The 23708-nt window shown below is 38.1% G+C and overlaps 1 protein-coding gene across 7 annotated transcripts in view; it reads left to right on the top strand.

Moving 5' to 3' along the window:
* The window catches only part of SPAG9 (sperm associated antigen 9), a 142667-nt gene extending 119691 nt beyond the window's left edge, over positions 1 to 22976 (top strand). For 4 of the 7 annotated variants that reach the window (XM_082678429.1, XM_082678427.1, XM_082678425.1 and 1 more), the window contains 12 exons: positions 1281 to 1499; positions 1782 to 1977; positions 3573 to 3698; positions 4915 to 4995; positions 5697 to 5764; positions 7692 to 7840; positions 8836 to 9007; positions 10929 to 11042; positions 12402 to 12440; positions 13306 to 13482; positions 16891 to 17040; positions 19352 to 22976. In XM_082678429.1, the coding sequence (XP_082534555.1) occupies positions 1281 to 1499; positions 1782 to 1977; positions 3573 to 3698; positions 4915 to 4995; positions 5697 to 5764; positions 7692 to 7840; positions 8836 to 9007; positions 10929 to 11042; positions 12402 to 12440; positions 13306 to 13482; positions 16891 to 17040; positions 19352 to 19467 (1607 nt within the window). In that variant the 3' untranslated portion in view covers positions 19468 to 22976. The remainder of the gene's footprint in view (positions 1 to 1280; positions 1500 to 1781; positions 1978 to 3572; positions 3699 to 4914; positions 4996 to 5696; positions 5765 to 7691; positions 7841 to 8835; positions 9008 to 10928; positions 11043 to 12401; positions 12441 to 13305; positions 13483 to 16890; positions 17041 to 19351) is intronic. The other 3 variants (XM_082678430.1, XM_082678428.1, XM_082678426.1) reach the window with 1 other exon arrangement.
* Positions 22977 to 23708: the final 732 nt, after the last annotated feature.

Genomic DNA, 23708 nt, shown 5'->3' with positions numbered 1-23708 from the left:
AATTGTACACTTAAAATGGTTAAAATGGAAAATTTTGTGTAGTATATATGTATATTTTACTACAAAAAATTTTTTGTAATGTGATAGGAATAAAAACAGCTTTCTAAATAAAGAGAACTGAAGAGATTTATTTTTTTATGGTAAATGCTTAGTTTTTAAATGTGTTACTAATATCTTAAGGCACTGTATACACCTAGGCTGTATTAATTTTATTTATTTGTTTGTTTGTTTATTTATGGCTGCGTTGGGTCTTCGTTGCTGCACGTGGGCTTTCTCTAGTTGGCGGCGAGCGGGGGCTACTCTTCATTGTGGTGCGCGGGCTTCTCGTTGCGGCGGCTTCTCTTGTTGCGGAGCACAGACTCTAGGCACCCAGGCTTCAGTAGTTGTGGCACTCGGACTCAGTAGTTGTGGCTCGCCGGCTCTAGAGCACAGGCTCAGTAGTTGTGGCTCACGGACTTAGCTGCTCCATGGCATGTGGGATCTTCCCGGACCAGGGATAGAACCCATGTCCCCTGCATTGGCAGGCGGATTCTTAGCCACTGTGCCACCAGGGAAGTCCTGTATTAATTTTTATAGTGGTGGAAGTTCATATTTCAAATAGTAATAGAGATAATTAAAAAAATTTTTTGCTACCTTGTCAGATATAATTAGATTTCATTGTTTTTGTTTTTTTATTTTATTTATTTATTTATTTATTTGGCTGCGTTGGGTCTTCATTTCTGCGTGAGGGCTTTCTCCAGTTGCGGAGAGCGGGGGCCACTCTTCATCGCGGTGTGCGGGCCTCTCACTATCGCGGCCTCTCCTGTTGTGGAGCACAGGCTCCAGATGCGCAGGCTCAGTAGTTGTGGCTCACGGGCCCAGTTGCTCCGCGGCACGTGGGATCCTCCCAGACCAGGGCTCGAACCTGTGTCCCCCGCATTGGCAGGCAGATTCTCAACCACTGCGCCACCAGGGAAGCCCTAGATTTCATTGTTTTTAATTTCATTAGGCGGCTGCTTAAGAGCTCATATTAAGAACAGAAATGTCATTTCTGACATTTTCAGGTTTACTTGTGCTTGCGTTAATAGAAGTATTATCTTAATTTTTTAAGCTACTTTCTCAAATTGTGAATTGAGTTTAAATTAGTTTAAATAAAATTTAGTTACCATCTTGGCAGTGTATTTGAATAGCTCTTTGTCTCACCTGCACTCTTATTTCAAACCTATTGTTGCCTTAATGGAGAAAATGCTATTTATAGGAGTTTACTGAGCTATTAAACGAAGGTTTATCTTGTTTTTCAGGAGCACGAGAAACAGACTACCCCGCAGGAGAAGAGCTTTCAGAATCCGGACAAGTAGACAAAGCATCTTTATGTGGAAGCATGACAAGCAATAGCTCAGCAGAGACAGACAGCCTGTTGGGAGGCATCACGGTGGTTGGTTGTTCTACAGAAGGTGTGACAGCAGCTGCCACTTCCCCTAGTACCAACGGAACATCTCCAGTGATAGAAAAACCACCAGGTATGTCTGTCCTCCTTAGATACCGTCTGTATAGAGTCTGAGCCTGTCCCAGATGCCTCATTATGGACTAAACTTAGGCCTTAAAGTAACAAGGATGAAAGAGCTTGAAAGAAGATCGAGTGATGAATGTTAAATGAAATCAAGAATCCTCAGTCTTATTACATAGTGTGGAGGAAAAGGGAGTAGCAGAGTGGAATTCTATAGAGGGGGTTTGTGTGTGGGGAAATTATTGGAAGAAAAGCTCAAACTTAGGATCGTTAGCATGTTTTATTTATTTTGTAGAAAAGGAAACAGAAAATAGTGAGGTTGATGAAAATGTTCCAACAGCAGAAGAAGCAACTGAAGCTACAGAAGGCAATGCAGGGTCAGCTGAAGATACCGTGGATATCTCCCAAACTGGCGTGTACACAGAGCATGTTTTTACAGATCCTTTGGGAGTTCAAATCCCAGAAGACCTCTCACCAGTATATCAGTCAAGGTATACAAATGGGTTAACAATTTAGGGAACCAGATAAGTGCACACATAAAAGGAACCAAAATGATCTCAAGCAGTCAAAATATTCCTACTATTTGACGTTGTTGTGGTAGATTTAGATGTTATTACTTACTCCAACTATGTCTTCATCTTTTCCTTCCATTGCATTCTCTCTAGACATATTTTTTCACCCATTTGTTCTCTATTCCTTCCAACTTAAAAAAAACTTACTTATAAGGTATATTAGTCAAAATCTTCCCAGTCATTTTCTCTTTTGGTATGATTTTTTGTTAATTGTTGTACTCACTGTCTTCTATTCTGTTAATAACTCTCTGCCATTTTAATCCCTTCTCCTACTCTCACACCCACTTTGTCAGTGAAATTGGCCATTTAAATTTAAATTTCCCATGTGGGTTTCAATGACCCTTTTTTTTTTTTTTTTTTTTTTTTTGCGGTACGCGGGCCTCTCACTGCTGTGGCCTCTCCCGTTGTGGAGCACAGGCTCCGGACACGCAGGCTCAGTGGCCATGGCTCACGGGCCCAGCCGCTCCACGACACGCGGGATCCTCCCGGACCGGGGCACGAACCCGTGTCCCCTGCATCGGCAGGCGGACTCTCAACCACTGTGCCACCAGGGAAGCCCAGAAAACAATTTGTTTTAGATTCTTCCTTTGAAAATAAGGCCCATTTAGCAAATTCTTTAATTTTCTTTCTTGCCTTCTCTAGGCCTTATAGAAAGCTGATGGGAGTCTATCAAAACTGGAGTCTTTTTACAATTTAATATTCTTCCTCTTAATGAATAGAGCAACCAGGTGTCTCTTAACATTTAATTGTTAATTTAAGAATAAAGTTATCTTTTTGGACTTACTGATTTGTTTGTCTGTTTTGAATTTGATATCCCAGTTATGCTTTTTTTTTTTTTTTACTAAATGTCCTCTGACAGTCCAAAGAATGAAGGTTTTGGGGTAGAATACAAGCATGTTTCAGCTTATTAATTTATTTTAGCAAATTCTTTATAATTCACCCTCGTGTGTGTGTGTGTATGTGTGTGGTTTTTAAACAAACTATCTCTCCTCTTTCTCTCCCCACAGAAGAAACTCATAAAATTCAAAATAACTGTAAGGGAGAACCTTAAGTATAGTCTGGATATTCACTGTTATATTTCATCACCGTGTCTTAACTCAGTTCTCTGTACCTTGAGCTTCCTAGTATCTTAATGTTACTTCTAACAATTGCTGAAATATATGGATTTATATTTCTTTCATTTCTTTCTTATCTCTCCCTCCACCCTGCACCTCATTGCCTTGCCTCTCTTCCTTCCTTCCTTCTCCACTTTCTCCCTCCCTCCCTCCCTCCCTCCTTCCCTCCCTCTCTCTCTCTTCTTCTCTTTCTTTCTTTCTTTCTTTCTTTCTTTCTCTCTCTCTCTCTCTCTCTTTTTGAAATGTTTAATATAAGCATTTAACTTTGGCTTTACTGGAATTTAGTGTTCGATTATTTGATTTTTTTTTAAACTGTAAACTAAAATATAGAAATGATCAATCCCTGAAAACTGTAGCTAAACATATTCAGATTTTTTTCCTTTGTCTCACCTTTTCCAGTAATGACTCAGATGCATATAAAGATCAAATATCAGTATTACAAAATGAACAAGACCTGATGAGAGAGGAAGCCCAGAAAATGAGTAGCCTTTTACCAACTATGTGGCTTGGAGCTCAGAATGGCTGGTAGGTACCAACTCTTTTAATATTAGAAATCTTTAGTCTTTCATTTTTGCTTTTGAAATCAGAAGATAACTAAAATGTGGTACATACAAATACAAACACAAAGTGCTTATTAAAGCAAAGAATTTTATATACGCACAATTTTGAGGTTATGTTGCAACTGCCTCATAAACTGGACTTTGACTTGCATTGGTTCTGAATGGTAAACCATATGTTTGTCACAGGATGTTCCTTTTATATAATATTCTTGGAAAAAGAGGTAAATAAAACTTTAAAATCTGGGTGATCTAGAAATAGGAGATCCTGAACAACAAAAGGTTTATATAAGCTAGAGTGTGTTCAGGGAATATCAAGGATTAAACAATCTCTTTGGCTTCAGGAGGGCCCAATTGTAAACATAACTTCTAGGAAAACCAGGACAAATCAGAGTCTGAAAGCTTAGGAGATGATAACAGACATTATAGGACTTTGTAGTCGTGTGGGGAGTCTTACAGACTTGTGCTTCTCCTAAGGTTAAACAGGATCACTAGTACGTCTTTCCCATAAAGGTCTCACACTACAGAATGAAGGTTTGGCACACTTTTTCTTTGAAGGGTCACATAAGAAATATGTTAGGTTTCGTGGCCATATGATCTTTGTAGCAACTTCTCAACTATGCTGTCGTGGTGCAAAAGCAGCCGCTGCATTGAAGTGAACTGGTGTGGCTATGTTCCAATAATAATAAAACTTATGAACACTGAATTTCATATGTCTCGTATGTCATGAAATACTCTCCTTTTGATCTTTTTCCAACCGTTTAAAAATGTAAAGACCATTTTTAGTTTGCATAGTGTACTAAGACAGGTAGATGGCTAGATTTGGCCTATGGGCCTTAGTTTGCCACTCCCTGATGTAAACCACTCAGTCATCAGAAAGCTCAGTATGGTAGAAAAGTAAGATTATTTTTTTGAAAAGGTTTCTAGCCAAGGATTCTGAAGTATGGGGTAACCTGAGACTAACTAACCAGGCGTTAGTTCTAGCTTTTCATTCTTTGTATGTTTCTGTTTGCTTAAGCAGCTTATTTCTCTGCTTTAGGCCTACGCTTACTCTCATTATTGTTTTTTCCTAAAATTTTTATGTTACTCTTCTTTCCTTCTGAAAGAACTTTGTGTTCATTATTAGATATAAACAACTACTTGATGTTCCCTATGCCTTACCAGTCTTGATTTTGTTCTTGCAGTTTGTATGTCCATTCATCTGTAGCCCAGTGGAGGAAATGTCTCCATTCTATTAAACTTAAAGATTCGATTCTCAGTATTGTGTAAGTTTTATTTTAGAAATTCTTCCATTCAAAAATATGTATTTTGGTATAAACTAGATTCTAAGACTATTAAAGTTAACATGTGCTTCATGACTAAATCAGTATCCATATTTTTTTGTAACCCTCTTTATGAGTGAGATTGAAACTCTAACTAGGAAGTAAACCGGAGAACTTTAAGTATAAGAGAAAACTTGCCAGGTTGATTCCTCACCATACTGAGAGTTCTTTAGTACTTTGGGGGAGAAAACCAATTAAACCCCATTAATTTATATTTGTTTTAGAGTATTCTTTATACTTTGTGAATATGTTGATTGGGGCATTGATTTACTAGTCCTTTCCTGTATGTTGACTATCAAAAGTCAGTTTGTCTGTTAGGTCCACAGAGCTGACTCTGTTAGTTCTACTTGGGGTGTGTGTCTCTGGTCTGTGGACCTTTTGTTGGTAGTCTGTGATGGGAGGAGGAACTTGGGCTAGAAAGTGAAACAACTGAGTCACCACACATGCTTTTTATTTAGTTGAGCTGACATTTTCATAGCAAGACTTTCTCAGTGAAGAAAAGAATGATGTTCATTTAGGTTCTCGTGTAAGCTCCTAATACATCACAGACTGGTCTTCTGAGAAACTCTGAACTAGCTCGGTAGCATGCAGTGTCTTCCATATTCCCAGATGGAGAGTTCTAAAATCCCCATTCCTGTTTGCAGACATGTGAAAGGAATTGTGTTAGTGGCCCTGGCTGATGGTACCCTTGCAATCTTTCACAGAGGAGTTGGTGAGTTGTTATGAATATATAACATGTGTGCTAATTTGTTGCTTTGCAAGAACATTTTCAAGCAGATTGGCTTCTTATGTTTTAAAGAAATCATACTTAATAGGAGAAAGAATAAAGGTTTAAACTGAATACTAACCGTGTATGACATCAGTGAGTATGTGAGTTCTTGCCTGCAGACATACATTAATAGTATACCTCGGTGAAAACCTGTTTACCATAATGAGCAAATAGTCCTCGTGGTCCTCTTATAGAATGTGCAATGGAGGTATATGTTTTTCACTCATATACTTATGCAGTTAGGAGAAATTTAGTGAGAGGATATGTTTTCTTTTGCCCAGTATTTTAAAAATAATTTGCAACCACTTACATTTGGGATGTTTTTAAAAAGAATTTTTAATTGGGTAAGGTTTAATCATTTTCATGTTACGTTCTTTATATTCTTCCCCTTTAAACCAGTGTTTCTACCATCTGCACACAGAAGGGTGGTGGTGTCAGAAAACTGCCTTGAGTGAATTAAATTAAGGGAATTGAGCGTGTAACTCCTTGGTACATGTATCAAACAAAAGTGATATTTCATTTCCTACCTACTAGAATGGTAGATCAGGGAAATATTATACAAACGTAGATCCACTAAATTCAGATTTTCACAAGCCTTTTCCCAAAGTCTCATGTCCTTTGGGGCCTCACGAAATGTGAGGTAGATGATAGGCAGGTGCTAGAGGTTGCTGGTTAATGACTCCATAACAAAAAGAGAGGCCTCCGTTTTACCTTGTTCAGGCCCTTTTATAGACTATCTGCGTTTAATCCTCACAGCAACTTAAGAAGAAAATTCTATTGTCATCCTCACTTTATAGATGCGGAAACTGAGGCACAGAGTATTTTAGTCACTTGTTCATGGTCACTCAACTAGTGAGTAGAAGAACCTAGAAAAAATGGAATAATAAATATTTTGGTAGACTGAATCCAAAATTATGTTGAACAAGATAAACAAAATACATTTACTAAGGATACATGTAAAGTCCTACATTTGGGTTCAGAAGAGTAGATGGAGGAGATAGGTCTGAAGAGTGATATCAAACTCAATACGAGTTAACATCCTAAGCCTCATAGAAATTAGAGTCCAGAGCAGGGCTGGTGATAATCCTGCTCCACTCTAGTAGATCAACATTAAATGGATCTGGACAAAGCGGAGTTAGGATGAAGACTCCATAAACTGTGGTGTGCTTGGTTTTGAAAGGAGAAGACAGGGCGGTAGCAATGAAGTGGGACTGGATTTATTCTGTGTTTCCATTAGGCAAAGCTATAGATTGATGAGTGGTTACGTACAAGAAGGCAGGCAGACTTTAGCTAGGTATGGGGAATATTTTTAAGACAATTATAGCTTTCTTACAATGGAACAGCTGCTTTGTGAGGTAGTATGTTTTCTTTCACTGAAATTGTTCAAGCAAAGCAAGCTTACAGTGGTTGGTTCTCATTTGTATGTATTTCTGTCATCACTAAAATTATAGTATGCATAATTCCTAAAGTGTTAGCAATGCATTGCCCTTGACTTCTAGCCAAGAAGATATATCAAAATACAAGTGAGCGAGAGCAGTATTATCCCCAAAATAACCTTAAATCCATTCTAATTCTTAAAATATTATTATAAACAGGTAACTTATAACTGATTTATCACATCACTGCTGTTGAGAGCATGGGGGTCCAGGTACTGGGTGACAGGTTGAACCATATGACCTCTGAGGTCTCTTCCAACTTTGCAGTTTATAGAACAAAAGAACTCAATCTCTGTAAATATACACTGAATACATGGTATCCGGGGGATGCTTCATCAATAAATTTAATTACACACCCAAATAGAATGTTTCTTGAATTAAAATTGAGTAAAAGGTAGTGTGCATAAACTAATCATCTGTTTCTTATTTTAAAGACGGGCAGTGGGATTTGTCAAACTATCACTTGTTAGATCTTGGACGACCTCACCATTCCATCCGATGCATGACTGTGGTACATGACAAAGTTTGGTGTGGCTATAGGAACAAAATTTATGTGGTTCAGCCAAAGGCCATGAAAATAGAGGCAAGTTAACCCATGTTTTCTGTACTTAACTGAATTTGTATTACCTGAAGACCCTAAGGCTTAATTATTTTCTTCTTTAGAAATTGTTATCTGAATCTGCGTGTTTTGGGGTACTCCGGTGGTATTTTGGATGAATTCTCAGCTTTCTGTGTTACTTTACTTCTCCTTCTGCTTTTGACTATGAGTAGGGGAAGCGGTTTTTTAAAAAGGAAGGAAGATTCACACATGAATGACTAAATGTGTGTCTGAGTATCCGTGGAGGCATACATGTATTATTTGAATACATGGTTCTTGAAATGTTTAGTTATGTAGAGGTGATCTGAGAGCAGGACCCTCAAGTCTCCCCCACTACTCAGTGTGTATCCAGGCAAATCCGTATATGTGTCACAGACTGAGGAATAATATTGCAGTGGGAATTTGTTGTAAAAACAAAAACCTCTTAGCATTAGCATTGTTTTCTTAAAGTTTTGCCACAATACATAAATTTATTCTAATTGTTTAAGAAAAGAAAAACAGTAGGAAATTTTTAAGATGAAAGTTCTGTCCCAAATCCTGTTCCCAACCCTAGAAGTTCCATTTGGCCTTTATGTTTTAGATGTATTCCTTACATGCGGATATCTATACACACACATACAGCATTGTAAGTTCCTTTTTGTCTAATTATAAACAGGATCTTATTTTGTGTATTGCTCTGGAACAATACAAAATCCTGAGGTTAAATTCAATCTTTTTGTTGAATGCTGTTACATAGAATGGATGTGTCAGCATTGCTTTCATAAGTTGATATCCTACACAGTGCTGAAATCCAACATCCTTTGGTTCTTCTTCATTTTGTTTTGCAGTCTAGGATAATAGCAATTGTGTATGTAAGAGTAACATATTTGGGCTCCTCTTTTAATATATAGTCTGCCAAATTATTGTGCAAATTTGCACAGTTTTTAAACACGAACTCCTACATAACAAAAGTAACATTGTGATTGAACAATCTTTTCTAGAAATCATTTGATGCACACCCCAGGAAGGAGAGCCAAGTGCGGCAGCTTGCCTGGGTGGGTGATGGCGTGTGGGTCTCCATTCGTTTGGATTCCACACTCCGTCTCTATCATGCACACACTTATCAACATCTGCAGGATGTGGACATTGAGCCTTATGTAAGCAAAATGCTAGGTAAGCTTCTAAAGCATTTTATCTTTGTCAGTCAAAGAAAATGGTTTATTTTTAAATGGTCTCAAATGCTGGGTTGAACCAATGAGTAAGTTGCCTCAGGAATAGTGAGCTCTTATCACTGAAAGAGTCAGGCAGATGCTCCATCTACCCTGTGGTTCTTGACAGAAACTTGGGATCATTTCTGACTCCTCTCTTGTTCCCCACATCTAACCCATCAGCAGGAACTGTCAAGTCTTCCCCCAGAATATCTTAAATCAGTTACGTCTTTTGTCTTGTTTTGACCACACCATGCAGCTTTCGGGATCTTTGTTCCCCAACCAGATATTGAACCCAGGCCCTGGCAATGAAACTGCTGAGTCCTAACCACTGGACTACCAGGGAATTCCCTTAAATTAGTTACATCTTTATATCTACCACTATTCCCACAGGCCAGGTCACCATTCTTTCCTCCCCAGACGACTATGAGCCTCTTAACTGGTCTTCCTATCTCCACTCCAGTCAGCTTTCTGCATAGTAACCAGTGTGCAGATATCACTGAGACATACCTCCACTTATGTAATGCCAGCCACTTTCAGAATATTCTTGTCTTTAGGTGAGATGACATTTTGTGACATTATCAGAAGAACTTAAATGGTCTGGACCTCTCTCCTTGCTCACTCTGTTCTGCCCACACGGACCTAAACTCAACAAGTTCTTTCCCATTTCAAGGCCCTCACATGTGCTGTATCCTCTGTCTGAGAAGTTTTTCTTAGTCCCTTTTTACTTGGCTTTCCGGGCATAGCTTATATGTCACATCCAGAAGAGACCTTTCCTGATCTCCCAGTTTTATTTAGGACCTCTTATACTTTTTCTTCATGGGCTTATCATTACTGTGGTTGTACCAGTATCATACATACTGTCTCTCTCCCCGACAGAACTTAATCTTCATGAAGGGCAGGGACTATCTTTGGTTTGTCCCTTGCAGTATCCTTAGCATCCCAGTCCAGTGCTGTATGACTGTTAGGGACGTCACAAGTGATTTCTTTATGAAGAGAGGTTGAACCGCATCAGTGGTTTTTAACTTTTTTAGAGTCGTCGCCCTCAGGAAACCTGATGTGCCCTCTCCCTTGAATCAGCCATATATACACATAGACATAAACTAATTTCAGGAATGTACTTTGCCCATAAGTTAAAGATCTCTAGCTTAGACTATTTAAGGTTCCTTCTAACACTGTGATTCTATGATCATACTCTCATTTCTAGTAAGTAGAACTTATGAGTAACTAGATGCTGTTTGTCTTAAATGTATTATCTGTTTAATAATTTTGCCTCTCAAATCCCTGAAAATAAGATCAGTTTTAAAATTCCCTTGAAATAAAAAAGTGCATTTATTCTTCCTAAATTACATGCATATGGTATCCTAAAATTTCTAAACTGCTTTAGACTCAAATATATAAACAAGGAAAGAATATAGGTTTTGTTAGCAAAGATTGTTTCTTACCTGTGAAAAGAAAATTAAGGCAAGCAAGAACTCTCTCCGTTTATAAAATGGAAGGACATTTAATTTCCCCAATCTAGTAAACTGTTTTTGTTGAGGTTTTTTTGTTTTGTGTTGTGTTTTGGTTTGTTTGGTTTGGTTTTGCAGCTCCTTAAGTAAATCCTGTATCATATTTCCTGATCCACAGCATCTTTCTTCTGAATGATAATGTAATGCCAGCCACTTTTAGAGTTTTCTTTTTCCATTAACCGTGAATTGTCAGATAGATGATAAAGCCAAACGAGCGTTCGCCTTCATTGATGTGCACCTTCTTCAGGAAACATCCAACTAGCTCTGGTCACATTTCCTCTCTGCTATATTAGTCCAGCTACTCTTAGGGACTTGGAACCTAAAACATCATCTGCTCTAGTTTTTCAATAAAATGTCTTCTCTCCCGTCATACAGGTACTGGAAAACTGGGCTTCTCTTTTGTGAGGATCACAGCTCTTATGGTGTCTTGCAATCGTTTGTGGGTAGGGACAGGAAACGGTGTCATTATCTCCATCCCATTGACAGAAAGTAAGTACGTTTTTAGGTAACTGTCACAGGAGAGTTGTGGGGAACAGCCTTGTCTGGAATTCAGGTAGAAGGAATTGTTTAGTTACTGGCAAATCTGTGGTAATTCAGAAAGTCAAACTGATGGCAGAGATCTAACTATTGTTCCTTCACTCTTTCTATGAAATTTATAGACTCTAGCAAGTATATCAGGACCAATATTTACAGTTAAAAGTTTTTCATTGTGAGAAACTCTTTCTCATTTCAGGAATCATGGTCCTGTTTCATCTCAAATAATGGTTGATGTCCATTTTTTCTTTCAGCTTTATTGTACTAGTATCCAGAAACATTACCTAACTATCTAATACCCTAGTTTTCCATATCTCTGTGGCAGTTAGTTTAGGATATTCCATTTGGCTTAAGAGTTGTGGGAGAAGTTTCTTAGGAGGCCAGCAAATCCTTCCTGACATTGGAGACAAGACATCTACCTCTGTTTGAAAAAATGTGAATAATATGTACATTGTATGTTTTTTATATTTGCTTCATTATTATTATTTTTGTGAACAAAATGTGCATTGTATGTTTTTCATATTATGTTCCATTACATTGATCATTCATTAAATAAGTGTTTTTGTGCTGCAGAATTCATGGGCAGGGAATGATTTGAAATAAAAGTGCAATAAGTCCATAAAATAAGTCAATAAATAAACACCTCAGAATTTTCAGGGGAAAGGAGGAGGACTGGATGGTGGTATATCTGGAGCCTTTAAAGAACCTAAATTCTTTTTTTTTTTGGCCACACCGCGAGGCTTGTGGGATTTTAGTTCCCCAGCCAGGCAGAGAACCCGTGCCCCTGGCAGTGGAAGCAAGGAGCCCTAACCACTGGACCACCAATTTAAAGAACCTAAATTCTTAATCCCAGCTGTATTTTCTACTACAACAACTTATAAATCTACATGTTTAGATCACTTCTTATATCTTAAGAGATTCCAGGATCCCCAGAGTTCATTTCAGTTCTTTACAGACCAGAGTTCCATTTTAGCATAGTTACTTGCACGGGATTTCTTAAAGAAAAGGGGGAAATATTAGCATTTAGAAAATGTTCCCCAGTTAGTTCTCATTCACCTAAATTGCTTTATAATTAAGAAAAGCAAAATCACAGTAAATAAATTGTCCTTTTTGAGCAGAGATATTCTTTAGAGGCTTTGGTAAGAACTTTGTGTGTTTCTTGATATTATACCGAGTTGGATTTTGTTAATTTAGTTAGGAGTTTTGAGCTCCTGAGTTGCCAGATAGAAGACGCTGAGAGTGGCATCTCATAGTAATCCTTCTCCTCCCTGTCATGCACCTCTCCATGTCCCCTTTCCTCCTTTCTCACTTTAGCCGTAATCCTCCACCAGGGACGTTTACTGGGGCTGAGGGGTAAGTGCAGATCCTGAACCACACTCTTCTTTCTGGCTTCTCATGGCCACCGTGAGGCCGTTCTCACGTCTCTAGATACCCTCTTGAATGTTCCTAAATGTCATCCACTTGCAGTCACTGCATTGCAGCAGGTGTTTTTTTGTTTTTGTTTTTTTTTAATGTTTGTTACGTGGCCTCCAAGCTACTGCTCAGCAGCTTAGTCTGTTTATCATCTTTCGTTGCAGCTGACCTTTCTTTCAGACTTTGTTTTGCCTCCAATAAAAACACGAAACATCTCTGAAAACTGTCTTTAATCTACATTGTTTACTCCTGTTACCAATCATGTTTCTTTCATTTACTTACTGGTCCATGGAATGGGGATGTTTTGTGAGTCTGGTCATTCTAAAATAATTCAGCAAACGATCAGTCTGGTGTAAGTAAAGGCTACTCTATTGTACTGGATGGATCCTTTTAAACACAACTTTTTACTGCCCCTCAAGGGAGATATTCTTACCACAAGGGAGAAAAAAATCAAAAGATAAACTATAAAAATTCTGCTAAAAAATATACCTATTCACTTTAAGCTATATAACTGGTTAGTTTTCTAAAATGAGGATTAAAAAACAAAACAGACATACCTAAGAAGTAAACTTAGCTATTGCTAGACTGGCAAAATCCCCTACTCCATTTACTGAGAAACTTAAAAATAACTAGCATGCTGTATATCTTTTTTTTTTTCCAGCTTTGTCTTGAGTTGGCATTGCTGCCCTTGTTTTATCTCAACTGGCTGTAGCTTTTAGATAATATCATAAGGATTAACCAGTAATCTCTTGCATCATGACTGTTTTCTAGGGGAAAATATTTGGTGTTTGGTTTTCTATTGTAGCAAATAAAACCTCAGGAGCATCAGGAAATCGTCCTGGAAGTGTCATCCGTGTATATGGTGATGAAAACAGTGATAAAGTGACACCAGGGACATTTATACCCTATTGTTCAATGGCACATGCACAGCTTTGCTTCCATGGGCACAGAGATGCTGTGAAATTCTTTGTGGCAGTCCCAGGTGAGTTAGATTATTCTATTGAGAAGTTGTATGTCCAGTTGACTGTTGAACAATGTGCATTTGAACTGCACTGATCCACTTATACACAGATTGTTTTCAGTAGTGAACACTACACTGCTACATGATCCATGGTTGGTTGAATCTTTGGATGCAGATTGTGGACACAGGAACCATGAATATGGAGGGCTGACTATTAATTTCACTCAGATTTTTGACTGCGCAGAGGGTCAGTGCCCCAACCCCTGCATTATTCAAGGGCCAACTGTAATTGTCTGTCCCTTGGTTCCTCTTCCTCGTCTAATACTAAGTACTGAAATGACAGATGACTCCAGTATAACGCATGAAATGTTCTATAACGGAGGTATGAATAAAGTGCTATAGAGATACTTGATAGAAGCTGTTTTGGAATCTCTCCTCTACCCCAAAAACAAACTTGATTTTAGACTTCTTTACTTTTGAAAAGCAATGGTACTATTTTGTCACTGCAGAATGCCGAAAATGGTTTTGGCCTCATGAAGGAAATTTCTAGAAAGAAGTCCCTATCATCAAGGCTGTATTCAGGAAGAGATGGAAAATGTGCTCTGATACCTTTGGCGCTGTGCCAAGAAGCAGCAGGAGTCTGGGCTTCTGGGCCTTTACCACTTGCCTTGTTGTCTTGAGCAAATTGCTTAACCTCTGATACTCATTTCTTTATTTCCTAAGAGGATGTGATTAATATCTGCTCTGCCAACCTCATTTGTTGTAAAGATTAATGAAAGGGCTTTGGGAACTATAAAGCACCATCCAGATGAAAGGTGGCAGTGATGACGTCCAGTGAAAAATGTTCTGTCCCTTGAGAATACTAAAGTGATGTTACTGATCGTCTGTAAGCAGGACCTATGTTTTGGATTTTTTTTCCCTGTAAGAGGCAAGTTTAGGAGTTAGACAAAGTTCAAATCTGGCTTTGCCACACCAACTGTGTGATGTTGGACATGGTGGTATCTCAGTGTATTAGTCAGGGTTCTGCCGAGGAACAGAACCAATAGGGTATGTGCGTGTGCGTGTGTGCGTTCGTGTGTGTGTGTGTGTGTGTGTGTGTGAGAGAGAGAGCAAGCGAGCGAGTGCAAAGAGGGGGAGGGAGGGAGAGAGAGACTGATTTAATTTAAGGAATTGGTTCATGTGATTATGGGGGCTGGCAATTTTGAAATCTGCAGAGAAGGCTGGCAGGCTGGAGGCCTAGGAAAGAGCTGATGTTTGCAGCTCAAGTGTAAAGGCAGCCCGGAGGCAGAATTCCCTTTTCCTTGAGGGACCTCTCTTTTTCTCTTAAGGCCTTCAGCTGATTGGCCCACCCACATTATGGAGAGTAATCTGCTTTACTCAAAGTCCACTGATTTAAATGTTCATTATTTCTAAAAAAGTACCTTCACAGCAGTATCTAGACTAGAGTTTGAGCAAATGCCTCGGCACCAGAGCCAAGACATTTGACACATAAAATTAGCCACTATAATTTTTCCCAAGGATGTTCCAAAGATTAAATGATTAAATGTATATAGTATAGGGTTGGCATATGGTACCCTAACCAATTATTCAGTATTCTTAACAACATGGTAATGAACTTCTTGAAATGTACATGTATATTTTTGTATAGTTATTTCCTCAGAATAAACTTATAGAAATGGAATTTTTTTTTAATTTACTTTTTGGCTGCGTTGGGTCTTAGTTGTGGCACGTGGGATCTTTCGTTGTGGCTCATGGGCTCTTGTTGCAATGCGCAGGCTCCTCTGTAGTTGTGGCATGCGGGCTGCAGATTATGTGGGCTCTGTATTTGTGGCGCAGGGGCTTCAGAGCATGTAGGCTCTGTAGTTGTGGCATGCAGGCTCAGTAGTTGTGGCACATGGGCACATGCCCTGCGGCATGTGGGATCTTAGTTCCCCGACCAGGGATCGAACCAGCGTCCCCTGCATTGCAAGACGGATTCTTAACCACTGGACCACCAGGGAAGTTCCTTTTCTTGGTTTTTTTTTTTTTTAAAAAATAATAATGCCATAGAGTCCCCTTTGAGTCTCCTTTATATTTCTCTAATCCCCTTCCCTTCCTTCTTTCCTGTCCATCTATAACCACTATCCTGAAGTTGAAATTTATCCTTCTGCCCATGTTTTTGTATTTTTACTACATTGGAACATATCTATAAACAATATATAGTATTTTTTGTATTTTTAAGTCTTACGTTACATATATATTATTCTGCAAATTATTTCTCATTTTTGAGATTTGTTAATATTTATGCATAAAAATCTAGTTCATTCATTTAACCATGGTATTCTAATATCTGAATAAATATGCTACCTTTTATCCATTCTCCTATAGATCAACTTCTAGGCTTTTTCTCTGTTTTCCCTCCACTATTAAAAAACAGTACTGCAGTAGACCTTCTTGTGCATATGGGAGAGACTTTTCTGTTGGGTATAAATCTGGAAGTGGAATTGGCAACATTGTTGTTTGTTGGCCAGTTGGCCCTAAGGATTAAACCATTCAGGATGGCCTTAATATCATACCACTGTGCTCTTGCTTCTGTGGCAAAACTAACTAGTCTGCTAACAGAAGTTATCTCTAGCAGGCTTGATTTCTTCTAGAGTATAATTGAATAACGCATGAATGAGGCACTGTGAAAATAAATCAAACTGTCCTATCCATGTCCAACATAAATTGTCTATAAAGTGTTTCACATCATGGGACTCTGTCCTGTTATCACCTAAAGGCGTGGTCTGTGTAGTTCGACCAAAGGACAGCAGACCTGGCAAGAAAAAATACCCCACACTCATAGAGGTTATAGTGTCAATGATATTTCAAGGTTTCTCTCTATCATTTCATGCTTAAAGATTCTACATTAGAACTTAAATGTTAGAACAAATTACACATTACCCAGTAATTTTATTTGCATAATCTAAATTAAAAATAAGATGTACTTTCCTTAAATATGAGGAAACCATGGATTTGAAATCAATTCAAATATTAATTATGAATATCCAAATTCATACGGCTTAAGTTGAAGACTTTTCTGTCTCTTACATAAACACACATGTACCCTTCCAGGGGAGAGATCTTTCCACTACCCCTCAGATAAAACAATGTATATTATAATAGTCTGAAGCAGGCAGCTAAGACCAGCCGAGCCACATATAGATTTCATACTGGATTCTGGACCTATTTCTGTTTTAGTACAAAATAGCTTTACTTGGATTTCAAATTGGGCTTTCATGACCTTTATAGATGTTTTCTGATCATGCAGAGGCTTCTAACATCCCTAGTACTTTGGCTGTATTAGAATGTACTTACCTTGTTCAGCTTTCTGAAAATATTCAGAAAAAATGAGTCTCTCCCACCCCAATCCTTGATAAGTAATATTCACTTCTGTTCCTGTATAAATAGGTCAAGTCATCAGCCCACAGAGTGGCAGCAGTGGCACAGATCTAACAGTTGACAGAGCAGGGCCATCTGCACAGGAGCCTGGCAGCCAGACACCCTTGAAGTCTATGCTTGTCATCAGTGGAGGAGAGGGCTACATTGACTTCCGAATGGGTAGGTCATTGCTTCTGGGGGCTTTGTTTCCACTGTTCCGTGATGTGGATTTTCACCCACAGTAAGCAAGAAACTCAGATACATGATTTCTAAGAGGTTTTCTTTGAACTCTTTACTTGGAAAATGATTTTATGTTTCTTTTTTTCCTACTTTCATGATTTTTTTTTTCCTTTTTATACCAAGGTGTGTTTATTTGAAGGAGCATTAGAAAACAGCAGGGTTTGGTCGTATGTTGAGGTATATGTGAAGAGCATATGGAGTCAGAAGGCCTTGGGGAAATCATTCAACCTCCCAGAACCTCAGTTTCCTCACCTGCAAAGTGGAGAAATAAAAATACTTCATAAAGTGTTGTTTGTAACCAAATTCATTTCATTTGTTCATTTTCTCACCTTGTAAACAATAATTAGCTACTGTGTACCTGTTAGCCTTGAGCATGAGATACAAAAACAAATCAGACAAAGTCTCCCTCCAGTGAGTTACAGAACAATACAGAAATAGAAACATGGTAATAAATTACAGTGTTACAGATGCTCTGATGGGGAGTAGTCAGTTTTTCCTAGGGGTAGGGGAAGAAGGAAGTCAAGAAATGATGCTTGAGATGACTCAGTACTGAAGAGCATGAGTCTGAAGAATTGGGGTGGGGATGGTATGGGGAAGGCTGGGGAGACTGGCATTCCAAGGTAAGAGATAGCTTGACCAAGGCTTAGAAATGTGAAACCACCTTAGCTGAAGAAAAACTACTTAAAAATGACTGGAACATGGAGTAGAAGCAAATATAAATTTGACCAGAGGTAAATCTAGAAATGGAGGGAGGGGCTGGATTATAGAATGCCTTTATATACCTAATTAAGGAGTTTGCACTTTAAAGCAAAGGAAAATTATTGGAGGACTTTAAATAGAAGAGCAATATGATTATATGTGTGTGTAAATGGATTGGAGGTGTAAGACTAGAGGTAGGGAATGGGTTAGGAAAAAATAAATGAGTAAGGTAGAAACAGTAGGAGTAGACTAGCACTGTGATGGGGAATTGGTAACTGACAGAATGTGAAGGAAGAGGTAATGATCCATTTACTTAGAGTTAATGACTATCAGAACAGAAGCAGCAGATCTGGAGGGAGTGGAATGAGGAGTTCTGTGTTGGACATGTTGACCTTGGAGTGCATGGAAGTTGGGAGTTATCTAGGTGGAAGATGTCCACCGGGCTTTTGGGTATAAGGGTTTCATATCTCAGGAAGGATATATAATATGAGGACTACTGACACGCAGTGGTACTAAAAGTCACAAGGGTTGATGAGTTCACCCAAGGAGAGTATGTAGGGGCCAGAAGAAAAGGTTCTAGGATAGAGCCCTGCTTTAATACTGCACTTAAAGAATCATGAGTGCTTATGAAGGGATCTCAGAAAGAATGGCCAGAGAGGTTTCAAAGAAAACACTTGTGGAAGTGTCGTGCTTTGTAAACTGTGAAGCACTGTGATGTAAATTTATTTATTTGCTATAAATAAAGGAACCTTTTGGACTGGCCTAAAATCACAATGATTGAAAAAGTTTCTAAACGTAAGGCCTTAGAGAATATAATGTTGTAGACTGGTGACTAAAACTTCAGTTTTAATTCTGTTAAAAAAAATATATAAAATTTTAGGTCATATAAATGACAGTGTGCCACATGTAATTAGTTATAAACTAAAATTTCTGATGCAGAAGGCTTGTTGACACATTTTTAAGGCAGGGCTTTTAATGTTAAGGTTAGGAATGGTGATGTCAGTAGGAATGGAGTCACTTCAAAGTGAACTGACTGTTGGTGCAGAATTCCTTTATAGAGAGAGATGGCCTTCACTCGGCTGGATGATTTGGAACTTCTTCTTCGATTGCAACATGGTAGCCTGAACCATACTAAAGAGTATGTCAGTAAAATCTTTATGTGGTCTTTTCATTTCCACTAAAAATTTCTAAAAGTTGCTTAACCAGGTTTGTCAGTATCTCTAGGTAATCCAGCATGAAAAGCAGAATTTGTCTTAAAGCATAGGTTGATTTTAATAGTAAGTATACTTTTTTAAAATTGAATTTGATCTCTTTTTTGTTCCATTTCCTTTTTCGTATCCTGTAATATTTTAGCTATGAGAAATTGATCTCAGTAGTCTCTTTCAGAAGTTAGGCAGTGAGAATTGTGACGCATGGCATTTCTTTTACGGTGTTCTCTGAAATGGGCGGCAGACGAGTCTTATGCATGCTGCTCATGGACTAACCGTGAGTCTGATGTGCATCAGCCTGTATCTTCAAAATGCTTAACCGGACTCTCCGTTTCATCCACCAGGTGATGAAGGTGGAGAATCAGAGCTTCTTGGAGAGGATCTTCCACTCGAGCCTTCTGTCGCCAAAGCGGAAAGGAGTCACTTGATAGTGTGGCAAGTGATGTATGGTAGTGAGTGAACCCATAGGAAACAGGTGGCGACGGGGAAGCCATCTCTTCTGCATGGTTTATTTTCCCTTTTTCCCTTTATTTAATGCTCTCTTTGTGAAATAAGTTTCACCACATAATGTATGAGCATTTTTTTTCTGTTAACTATGCTATAAAATCTGTCCTACTGTAACAATACAGGAACTAGCTGTTTTACTGCACCAGTGTTATAGGCAATTTCAGTATATTATGAACAAATCAAAGAATGTTTACTTTCTGCAAACTGGTGAATTTTAGAAAGCAATCCAGTTGTGGTTTACTCTGCCACAGCTAATGTCACTTACTTCATTTGACGGGGTCACTGTTTAGCTATCACTCATAATGAAATTAATGGAAACACTTGATAAATGAAACTGTACCATTAAGTACAATAGTAAAGTTTTCCCCTATGTATTATAAAATTGACACAAACTAATATCAGGTAGATTATCAGGATTTATCTAAATGTCCCAAGAGGGCTAAAAGCTAACTGTAAATTACTTTAACTTTCACTTTCAAATCTGACAAATCTTGTTTATATGGTATATAAAACTTTGTTTTCATCAGATTTTGCGGGGGGGGATTTTATATTAAAGAAATTAAGACTACACTATTTAAATAAAAGTTTCTTGTTTCTGACTTATTAGAGCTCTAAAGTTTATGAGGCCTGCTTCTCTGAATAGTCTTTTTTTTGTTTGCTTGTTTGTTTTTGAGACTAGTCTCGCTCATTTTCATACTGACATGTTTGAAAGGTTTATTATTTATAAGGCTTAGAAGATACACTTCAGCAATGGGAGAATTTTTTTTTAAGGAAATTGTGTTTTGGATTTCTGTATTAATGGATGATGGTGGTTGGATGAGTTTTTTTCCGTGTAAAAAATTCACTTGTTTACCAGTTGTTCTTGGACTGCTCTTATCAGTTAGTAAGAGTAAAGCTGTGGTGGTGATGGAGTATGGCCTAATGAACTGAACGAGAGATTTAATTAGAAACGGTATTTTCCCTTGTTCTGTATAAAACTACACAACTGCCAGTACTTGATATTCTGTATGTAAATAGTATTTAAGCTTTTGTGCCCTTTTGAGATTAAAATGCCATCCTCAATGAAGAAGACTTTGAAGGAGAAGAAGACAAAATAGCATAAAGTAAAAGTTGACATTACAATCTTTTCACTCACAATGCCCATTTAAAAAATACAGTCCGGGTATAATTGATTTTCTTGTTTAATCAGTTTTAAAAAACCATTATGCTGCAGGTTTTTTCCCTCTCAGCCTTCTTGAAAATTTATGATTTATCATTCTTAATCCATTACTTTAAGCAAAACTAAATATAAGTTTAAGCACTGTCTTAAAATATGAGGTTATTGGACAAAGGCCCCCCAGTCATCGGAAGGACTGCTTCAGGAAAAGGAAACAACAGAAGTCTCAGATTGTCTAAGCATCCTTAAGGACCAATGACTTTTTTCCTGAACTGTAATGGAAAGATATTTGTAAAAAGTACTACCAGTGTCTTTTAAGCATATAGATGATTAGGCTAGATTATAAAGTACACAGGATTTAATGCGTCAGAGGAGGCCTTTGGATCCATTTGGCCACAGGTGTCTATAAGCACATTATGTACACAGTACAATTGTGGCCACTTTAGATGGCTAGGAGAAAAAAAACTTTGGTAAAAGCTGTATTAAAAGGATAATTTTTTTACTTGAGCTACTTAGTCACTTTTTTCAGGGCACCAAAACTTAGGTCACTTTTCTATAGCTTATAAGCTATGTTTTTATTTTATTTTATTTTATTTTATAAATCTGAGCCACTGTTGGCAATACCTTAAAAAAAACCCACTTATTAAATATTTTGGAGGAATGTTGTATAAATTCACAAAAAAGAGACACCAAAGTGTTTGGGAATTTTAATCCCAAGAAGTAAACATCCCAGAATCAGACCCCATGTACTGTTTGGTCTTTTACATGTTTCTATGACTGACTGTAATTTAGGAAATCAGGAGTTAAAGATGAAAAATGCAAACATGTTACAATGGTTGTTTATTGCTCTTTTTAAGCTTACCGGCTTTAACTTAAGGAATATAGGTGTGTAGTTATTTTATCTAAAATTGTCAGATATCTGTGGCCCTGTTTAACTTCAGGGACTAGAGAGTACAAAAATGTCTGTAAAATTTGTTTTAAGAGCTTGTCTTTGTTTGTAATTTCAGTTAAATATTTTTTTGCAGATTGCTTTACTTCCACCTTTTCCCCCAACAATAGGCTTATATTCTTGTAGCGTTCACTTTGGTCAAGGTGGTAGCCTTAGGAAGAAAATGCCAAAATGTAAGCTTCTTGTAAGCAGCGAGTGGTTGGTGTAATTGCCTATAGCTACCACATCAGTGGTAAAGAAGAGGCTTGAGTACCTCAGGTTGGTCTCTCCATGTAAAAAAAAAATTACCCCTGTTGGAAGAAATAAGGAATACCTGAGAATTTTCTCATTCTGTTATGTTTGGGTTATGTGTGATGTTGAACCATGTGAAATTTCCGATGTTCAAACATGGCTGATTTACAAAAATGACAGTATCATATACATCAACGTAATACTCACTGCTCCATGCAGGTTCAAATCCCTATGAGGCAAAGGGATAATATTCTTTAGGAACTCAGTTTTGAGTGTTTTTTTCTAATTTGTGTGGATCTAAATTTTTAAAATAGGAATGAGTATCTTAATAGCTGCAGCTTGTTGAGAGTGTAAAACATTTTGAGTGCAAAATATGCAGCACATAACTTTTCACACGAAGCGTGTTTGCATAGAAAAGGTTAAGATATATTCTGTCAGTTTCTGTGTTGTTCATTTCTTGTAAAGGTCTTCCTGCGTGTGAGAATGGACCCTTTAACATAGGTTGCCTTAGTGACAAAACAAAGCAAAACAATTGTCTCATAATACTAACTGTCCTAAAGAACGTGTGTCTTGCAAATGCTGTGGAACTGAATATTTATTTCCTTGTGAGTATTATGACCATTACCAAAGGATTCAACCAGATTTAGGGCTCTTCTTAATTGATCATGTTGAGAAAGGGACTCGTTTGGGTCCCAGTTTGTACTAAGGGAAGAGAAGAGAAGAGAAGAGAGAATTAAATGTGGAAATCATAAATGCTTTTCTAACAGGGTTATGCTATTTTGTAACACTAAATGTCTTTTCTTTTCTTTTAAAAAAATTAAGTTTTTATTATTAATTTTGTCATACACTTCTCAACACTTGAATATATTTTAGCCATTTTATGGTCTGAATTTGTTTTTTGTCCAGGACATTTTATTCAGAATTTTACTTGCCTCTATAATCTTAAAAATGGGTTCTAGAGGGTCCCACTTGCTGTTTCTTTAGAGGCTGATGCTTCATTTCTATGAGCAAAAAGCTCATTTAGCAATGTAGTTATTTCAGTATTTATTTCTATTATGGAATCCCTGGGGTTCAGAATGTAATAACTTTGTACATGAAATATATATAAATATGTATATGAAACACGTATGAGGAGTGTGTTTTGTTTTGTTTTTGCCTTTCCTAGGGGTCTGACCTGATTTATATTTGAAAGTCCAATAATCATCTCCCATCGAACATGTCATTTCCAAGGGTCAGGACTGTCGCCATTGGGCACTGGCTGAGGGTGAGCAGTGAGCAGTACATGAAGAACATGTTTGCTTGGCTCACGTGTTTAGGTGACATATGAATAATAGACAATAGGGCTTTCTGGAAATGTGGGCGAGCTGAGTAACAAGCCACACATGATACCAAGGCATACCATTTGCCAGACTACTCAGTAATAAGAGGCAGGCTGTAATGCAGATGTTACTAATACGGTGTGCTTATTGTGATCCATTTGCTTGGGAGAGACTCTGGAAGGAAGGATGATTATAAAACTACTCATGTGGTAGCACAGTGTGAATCCATATTCAGTACAGTGGTATTTAGTCTAATGCCATGTGCTTTGTTTACAAGGTTGTGGGGTTCTGACATGATAGTAGAAGTCGTCCTGATCGGCATGTGATAGGACAGTTCACTAGATGAAGGCACAGCCATCTCTCCAGTGAGGTTGGATGCTCTAGAATACAATGAATAGCCTGTCTCATCCCTACTCTACAGGACCTAACCTAACTGCCCCTCAGTCCTTTGGGGCCTGCTTGCGGCGCACGGGCCTCTCACTGTTGTGGGCTCTCCCGTTGCGGAGCACAGGCTCCGGACGCGCAGGCTCAGCGGCCAT

Source organism: Grampus griseus, assembly GCF_964374135.1.
Source record: "Grampus griseus genome assembly, chromosome: 20".
NCBI lineage: Eukaryota > Metazoa > Chordata > Mammalia > Artiodactyla > Delphinidae > Grampus > Grampus griseus.
The sequence above is the reverse complement of the archived record's forward strand: the minus strand, read 5'-3'. Positions and strand labels throughout refer to the sequence as shown.